A 7,670-nucleotide genomic window follows, 5' to 3' on the forward strand; every position below is an offset into this window, starting at 1 on the left:
ACACATACAAATATATTGCTAAGTTGCAATGTATTGGCCCACTTCTGCCAGATAAAAGTTAAGTAAAAGGCCTCTTTGGAGAGCCACACCAATGCCACTCAGCCCCAGAATTAGGATATGTTGGTGTGGCAAAAAAGTTACCCTCCCACCTCACCTAAAGATGCTCAAAGCTGCAGTCTGCCAATATAACCCTTTCATACAGGTTAGTAGGGATATCATCTCATCCAGAACACAAGAACACCATACTACATGAGGTATTATGCCACCAACTTTGAAGAACTGGTTACCATCTATCAGCTCAAAATCAATTTTTAATAAAGTGCCTAAATATACATTTACACAGACCATAGCGATTCCAAAGAATCCTTTACAGTTGTACGTATATATATCTATATATACACACACACATAAATATATATATATATATATATATATAAAAAATGTGTGTGTTTTCTCCAAATTGTCTATATGTGTTTACGTAAGACACCAGTCTGGACTACAGCTATAATTTTAAAGCGTAATATTGAGCCAATGTATTGGTTTATCATGCAAGTTCTCTCTAACATTACATTGACCTGTAATATGGAACACAATGTAGTGGGTGTGCTTATTAAACATGTCAGAATAAAAATAATTACTGTGCATGTGCAGGTCTGATTTTCAAATGTTAGTAATAACCATTTCATTTCTAAAAAAAAAAACCAAAATCGTCCAAAAGGATTTTTTCTGCATCGAATAGCAGTCTGAATATTGTCACAAGAACGAACAGCTGACTAAAAAAAGTACCCAAAACTGCTACAATTGGTAAAACAAATTCCCCTCCCCCTCTCTGAAATGATAACCTGTATTTTTCCCCCCAGGGATGGAACCTTATAACTGATCGCCATCTTGCTCAGAACTGTTTATGACCACGTTATAAGCACCCAAGCATAAGGATTTATACAAGCAGCAGTGTTGCCAGCAAACTGTAAAAAGGAACACAAAAACATCACTATAAGACTCAACTATTCTAGTAACCGATACTTTATTGGTTAAAAATTCTGCCTGCTAAAGCAGAAGCTTGATCTAAACAAGTGACTTTATAAGGAGCTCTCCAAAGTAGGTGAAAAGGGCACGGTGTATGCCCATTATGTGAAAACCTAATAGTGCTTCCATTTCACCCAGTTTATATTTTCATTTTCAGAGAATTGAATCAGGTTAGTTTCAAGCACACGTAATAAGGAAATTACAGGTTTCCTCCGCCCACATTTCGGCTGTCACCGATATGCCTGAAGGCAATCCTGGCAGAACCTCAGTCACTTCTGTCATTGTACCACACTGTACCTACCACTACTTGGAAATATGATGTAAGTGATAGTAACAATAGCAACAGCACTAAGGGTAACTGATAAGAAAACTCAAAGTCCACCTGCACTATCTGCAAATTAAAAAAAAACAACAATAACAAAAAACCTCAGCGCTCTATCCACCCTGCCCCCAAGCAGTTTAAAAAACAAAAAAAGGAGTACTGAAAAGCTATGGATCGTTAAAAATGGCAGTGGCATATTGTTGGTATATCCACCAGAGAATTAAGTTCATTATCAAAATGTCCACATTATGTAATCAGTGAATAAATGCAGCTTTGTAATCTTACAACCAATCACATGACCTACGGTCAACTTTGCCTTTAAAAAAAAAGGACAACAAACCCAGAAATCCCTAACTCTTAACAGTGCCTCTCTGATACCGCTCAACATCCTACTATGAAGGCAACTTCCTTTGAGCAACAGGGTGGAATTGGACTTAGAATCTGGCAAATTCACTATTGCAACAAGAGAACAGATGTTTTTAAGTGAAACCCCTTTCGCTTTCTAATGTTCACCTGCCTTGGGGCTGTTATACTGACATCCCCATTTCAGCCTATGAACTATGTTTTCCCCACTACCATTTCATATCAAACCTGCATGCGTCCAGCTCAACTGAGTAAGGGCCAAGAATAAGGAATCACAGACAGTAAGGCAATCTTTACAATGTCAGAATGTGTATTTGGCATTTTAAAAAGAAACAAGTGCATACAAATACAGCTAGAAGCATTTCTGGTTTGCCAAGTGCTCTCTAAAAAAAGCAGCGCAAGTCACAGCCTACGTTGAACAGTAACTGTCACCAGGGAAGCACAACAAATAGTAGCTATAACAAAAAAGAAGAAATGCCTTTATAAGTACATACCTTTCGTCTTCAAAAAATATAGAAACACAATGTATTCAAAAAAATCAAAATTATACAGCCATGTTTTATGAAGTCTACATTTCCCTTGTCTTGGAGATATATTTATATATATATATATATATTTATAGATATATACACAATTCAAGCAGTTTTAGTTAACGGTGCTGCTGGATCGCGACACTGGAAAAAGTCATGATTCTCTCTCTTTTTTCACTTTCACATCTCCAGCAAGAATAGTTGCAATCTCGCCTTGCATGAAGGCCCAAGGGACATTGGAGCCCACCAGAGGGCATTTTTCCCCACTGGGACAATACACCTCCCCGCTAGCTCCTTGCTGTTTGATGCTTTGTCTGGAGCAAGGGAAGCAGAACTTATGAGAAGGAACTGAGGGGCACTGCACAAAATGGGTGTCTTCTAGGCGCTCGTGGCACAGGGTGCAGCACAAGGGGACGCTGGCTGCTAGAGACGAGTCCGGAAGGCTGGCAGGATGCACAGGCTCCAACCCCCCAGCAGTGTTTGCCCCCTGATTTGACACCTCCCTGCTGGGACCCAGCCTTCTTTGGTTCATAGAGGACGGAGAGGGTGGGCTGCTGCTATTCCGCCGGGTGGTGGAGTGAACTTGATTGGCATCTTTGGAGGCATGGTTGCCCCCTGCATTGTCTGCTACCAAAATGAGCGCAGCCATAGGGGACTGGCCATTCTGGCCTGTCTCCGGCGACGTGGTCCGGTTGGAATGAGGCGAGGCAGTTGGTGGCGGAGGGGACATGAAAGGTGCTGCTGTCATGGGCATTTTCATCCCTTCTGATGAGGCTGGCAACCACGGCTGTGATTCTCCATTGATCTTAGGGGGTCCAGCTTCACCTTCTGGTTCTGGCGAAGGCTTCCTCTTCCTCGCTGCCCGAGCCCCTGGAAATGCAAAGGAATGGGGAGGAGAAAGGTGTAAAGAAAGCACAATAATAAGCAACCAGATTAATACAGACAGCTATAAAGGAGCCAGTTACATGAATCCTTGAGGGTGAAAAGGCACTCCTGTTTTAAATTTACATGCAGCATTGTTGCCCACGTGCACAGGGATAGGAGATGACGGGAGGGCAATGGCACTTGCCCTCAATGTTTCATTTAACCAAGGTGTGCCCGTGTAAATTCTAACCAACACGTGTGTGCACGCTTACACGGAAACCCCAGCTGCACACACACACACGCACTCAGCAAAAAAAAAAAAAAAGAGAGAGAACATGATCTGCAACACATGGCAGCTGTTGATTCAGTTCAGGAAAAAAAATAATGTCTGCTCGCAGGCTAAAGGTGATTGGTGCCTTTCCCGCATGCATCAGCACCCATGGCAAGACCAGCCGGGAGGAGGAAAGCCCTCATCAGTGTCTGTCACCCTGACCTGACTCATAGTGCTGTGTTATGCTGCTTCAGCACAATGACACGTTACAGCGGTGCTGCGCTGAGCACCAGGAAGTCCAGGTGCAGGAGCTGCAGTTTTGCAACTCTCCCTCTCCATTTGCAAAGGGGGTGTTTTCTTTTCCAAGGCACGGCAGATTTTTAATGTACAGACTAAGCAAAGTAGGTATACCTAGCTAAGCTGGTGCAAATTACAGATACACATACACATACATATATACACACACACAAACATACATATATGCACATATATAGGCACACTTTGGTATTACCTATCTAGATATATATCCAGATAATAAGCAACCAGAAAACTGCAGCTGGTTGCTTATTACCTAGGTATAGATAGATAGATAGATATCTAGATAACAAGCAAGCAGATAATTGCTGTTGGCTGCTTATGAAGCTCACTTCATCAGGTGCTGTCTTCTCTCTCCCCAAGGAGGGGGTTGTATATTATACACCGCCCAAAGTGTGTGTACACACAACCAATGTGTACCAGGGGTTTTTATGCTGGTTCTACCTGTGTGTGTGTAATATACACACACCTCCCAATGTGTATGGAGTGTGTGTTGTTAAGGCACGTGCATGTAAATGTATGTGTGTGGGCATATACATATATGGGGGGTGTATACATATATGCAAGGGTTGTATACACAACCAGTGTGTGTGTGTGTGTGTGTGTGTGTGCTAGGTCTACCTGTGTGTGCGTGTGAATGTAACATACTCACATCTCCTAAGGTGTATGGAATGTTACATACTGGCTATGTGTGCGCACATGTGTGAAGGGTATGCCTATACACAAGGCGGGTGTCCACACACAGATGGGGGGTGTACCCACACACAGACACAGACAGACGGGGGTGCAGACACAAGCCCCGTGCCCCGGGGGGCCCGCACTCACCGGCCTTGGCGCCGGCGCCGTTGGTGTCGTAGGGGAGCAGGCGGCCGCCCAGGCCAGGCTCCTTCTTGAACTTGCCGTCGAAGGGCGCGGCGGCGTGGCCGTGCTGGTGCAGGGCCAGCAGCGTGTCGCGCACCGTCTTGGGCTTGCCCAGCCACTCCTGCTCGGCGCTCGGCGGCGGCGGGCCGCGGCCCTTGCCCTCGGCGCCCAGGTCGGCGCCGGCCGCCAGGGGCTCCCCGGAGCCGCGGGGCTGCGGCGCCTTGTCCTTGCCGTCGTGCTCGCCGGACGACACGGAGCCGGGCCCCCGCTTGTGCGCCAGCTCCGCGCTGGCCGGCGCCACGGCGACCTGCAGCGACGCGGCGCGGCCGCCCAGCCCGCCGTTGACGAGCGGCACTAGGGTGGGCGGCACGGCGTGCGTGCGCCGCGGGTTGGGGCTCTGCCGGTTCAGCTCGGGCGGGTCGTCGGGGCCCTTGGGGAACCCGTTGGGCACCAGGATGCCGTTCACCTGCCCGCGCCCGCTGTAGTCGGCGGCCAGGCGCTGCGCCGCCCGCTCCGCGCCGCCCAGCGGGTAGCGCTCCAGCGGCGGCCGCGGCCCGGCGTCGGGCGGCCCCGCCGCGTGGTTCAGCTGCGGCGGCTGCACCAGCAGGTCCTTGGTGCTGAGCGGCGGCTGCGGCGGCGGCGGCGCAGGCTTGGTGTGCGCGGCGGGGGACGGCGGGACGCGGCCGTCGGGGAAGCAGCCGTGCGCCCGCTTCAGCTGCCGCGCCGTGTCGATGACCAGCTCCACGCGGTCCGCGCCCTCGTAGTTCACGCAGCCGCGGCACACGGGCTCCGTGAAGTCCCAGATCATGGCCCACGGCATGCGCGGCAGGTCGCACAGGTAGCACGACTGCCGGCGGGACGCCGCGGCCGCCGCGGCGGCAGCTGCCACCGCCGCCGACGACATGGCCTCACCCCCCCCCCCGAGCGGGCCCCGGCGCTGCTGCTGCTGGCGGTGGTGGCGGCGGCGCTGGAGGGGCACGACGGAGATCCCGCCGCTGCTGGGGTGGCTGCTGCCGCTGCTGCAGCCCCGGCTGGCTGCGGTCAGAGGGAGGCGGAGAGGCGCATAGCCCCCCTGGCGCTGCGCGGCAGCTCTGCTCCTGCCTGCGACAGCGCTGCCCGCCCAGCCCCGCCGCTCGCACTGGGGCGGGGACACCAGCTCCAGCTGCCGCCGCCGCCTGCCCGCTCTGCTCCACTGCCGCGATTCTTCGACAGTGCCTCGGAGCGCCTGCGCGCCGCCCGCTCTCCCCCCGCGCGGGCGCGCGCACACACACACACGCCTCTCCCTCCAGCACACGGGGCCCCCCTCCTCTTGCTGCTGCCGCTGCTGCTCATTGAACGTCTGCCAAGACAACAGCGCTGCAAGAAGAACCCGCTCCCTCTCGGGCGGGCAGCGCCGGGCGGGGCAGAGCTGGCCTTTTGGATGTGAATGGGAAGCAAGCTGGGGGGGTGTCGGAGCTTGGAGGGGGGGGGGTGTATGGGGCCTGGGGTTGTGTGTCAGGGACCTTGAAGGGTGTGTGTGTATGGGGCCTTGGGGGGGTGTATACGGGGTGGGGTGTGTGTGTATGGGGCCTGGGGCTGTCAGGGGCCTTGAAGGAAGGGGTGTGTGTATCAGGGCCTTGGAGGAGAGGGGGTGTCTGTTGGGGGGGCTCAGACTTCTTCTCTTTTCCTGCCCCCCACCCCCATCCCCTCTGTGCCAGGTAGGTGAAGGGCCAAGGCAGGGCCCAAAGTATCAGTGCAGCAGCAGTTGTTGTTGGTTTTTTAACCCTTTCTGGGGGCTGCTTTATTTTGACTCTTTTTTCCTCACACGGCTGGGGCGGGGGGTGGTTCACCAGCCTGGTCATTCATGCCCATTGTGTCCTCAGAGGAACACCAATTCTGGTGGAGACTCTACTGCATGACCTTGGGCAACTTCTTCCTGGCCTGCTTCCTCCTGGCCGCCAAAACCTCCCGGAGCTGAATGAGCACTGCCCCTCTGGTTGCCTCCCCCCACCTGCTAAACCAGGGCCTGCTCATGTGGCCGAGCCCTGCCAGGCTCCAACTGCAGCGCAAAAATGCACCTGGACTGCACACAAGCAGCGGCATTCAGGGCCTTTGTTTGCACTGTTCTACCTTGCCCGGTGGGCAGCAGCATCCTAAATACAGTGATTCCCCCCCCCTTTTTTTTAAAGGTGTTTTCATTGAGTCAGGAAGTGGGACAGTCTAGATTTCCTGTCATTTTCAACCACAAACCCATCAGGGGCAAGAGGAGCAAAACACAGCCACCCTCCCACCCTGCAGGCGGGTTTTATTATTATTAGTATTTCCCTTCTCAAAAGGATTCCAGCCAGCTTCTCTGACAATGGCATCCCTGATCAGAGAGAAAGAGAAAGGGGCTGCCCCTTTGTCATTGTAAATGAAGGAGTCAAGCCCAAAACACCCAAATATATAGTGTGCGTGTTTGTACAAATAAAGGAATCAGTCAAGCCAGAAACCCAACTATATAGAGGGGCGGTGTTTGTGCAAATAAAGGAATCGGGGTATATGTGCATGTCTGTGAGCATGTGTGTTTGTGCAAATGAATCAGTCAAGCCAGAAACAGCCAAATTATAGTGTGTGTGTGCGCAAATAAAAGAATCCATCAAGCCAGGAATACCCAAATATATAGGGGGGTTGTGTAATAAAGGAGTGTGCATGACTACAAAATGAAGGAATCAGTCAAGTCAGAAACACCCAGCTATATGGGGGGGGTGTTTGTGCAAATAAAGGAATCGGGGTGTGTGCGTGTATGTGACTGCAAAATGAAATCAGTCAAGCCAGAAACACGAAAATATATGGTGTGTGTTTGTGCAAATAAAGGAATCCGTGAAGCCCGAAACAGCCAAATATGGGGGGTGTTTGTGCAACTAAAGGAATCGGTGTGTGGCTGTGCACAATGAAGGAATCGGTCGAGCCAGAAACACCCAAACAGCGAGAGGTGTGTGTGTTCTTGTGCAGAGTAAACAAAGTGGAGGCTGCTTCCTGCAGCTCCTGCGTACGGGTCACCATTCCCACAGTCCCGCTGCTGAGTTATGTAGGTTACAAAGGAAGGGAGGGCGGGAGCGGGAAGCTCTGACGTCCGCATTTTGTTCCCGGGCTGCTG

The 7,670-nt window shown here is 51.3% G+C and overlaps 1 protein-coding gene across 1 annotated transcript; it reads right to left on the reverse strand.

Moving 5' to 3' along the window:
• Positions 1-1,007: 1,007 nt before the first annotated feature.
• IRF2BP2 (interferon regulatory factor 2 binding protein 2) lies at positions 1,008-5,605 on the reverse strand. Its single transcript, XM_090044355.1, has 2 exons — positions 4,517-5,605; positions 1,008-3,111 (listed from the first exon to the last, which is right to left on the reverse strand). Exons 1-2 carry the CDS (start codon positions 5,454-5,456, stop codon positions 2,396-2,398), a joined length of 1,656 nt encoding a protein of 551 aa, XP_089900481.1. The 5' UTR covers positions 5,457-5,605; the 3' UTR covers positions 1,008-2,395.
• Positions 5,606-7,670: the final 2,065 nt, after the last annotated feature.

This window comes from Crocodylus siamensis, chromosome 1 (genome assembly GCF_052110815.1).
Source record: "Crocodylus siamensis isolate JL-2025a chromosome 1, ASM5211081v1, whole genome shotgun sequence".
Classification (NCBI taxonomy): domain Eukaryota; kingdom Metazoa; phylum Chordata; order Crocodylia; family Crocodylidae; genus Crocodylus; species Crocodylus siamensis.

Excerpts from the sequence above, each read along its gene's own strand:
- IRF2BP2 (XM_090044355.1), bottom strand. The coding sequence starts at position 5,456 with ATGTCGTCGGCGGCGGTGGCAGCTGCCGCCGCGGCGGCCGCGGCGTCC. Across the intron at positions 3,112-4,516 it reads CGGCGCCGGCGCCAAGGCCG|GGGCTCGGGCAGCGAGGAAG; the intron begins GTGAGTGCGGGC and ends TTGCATTTCCAG.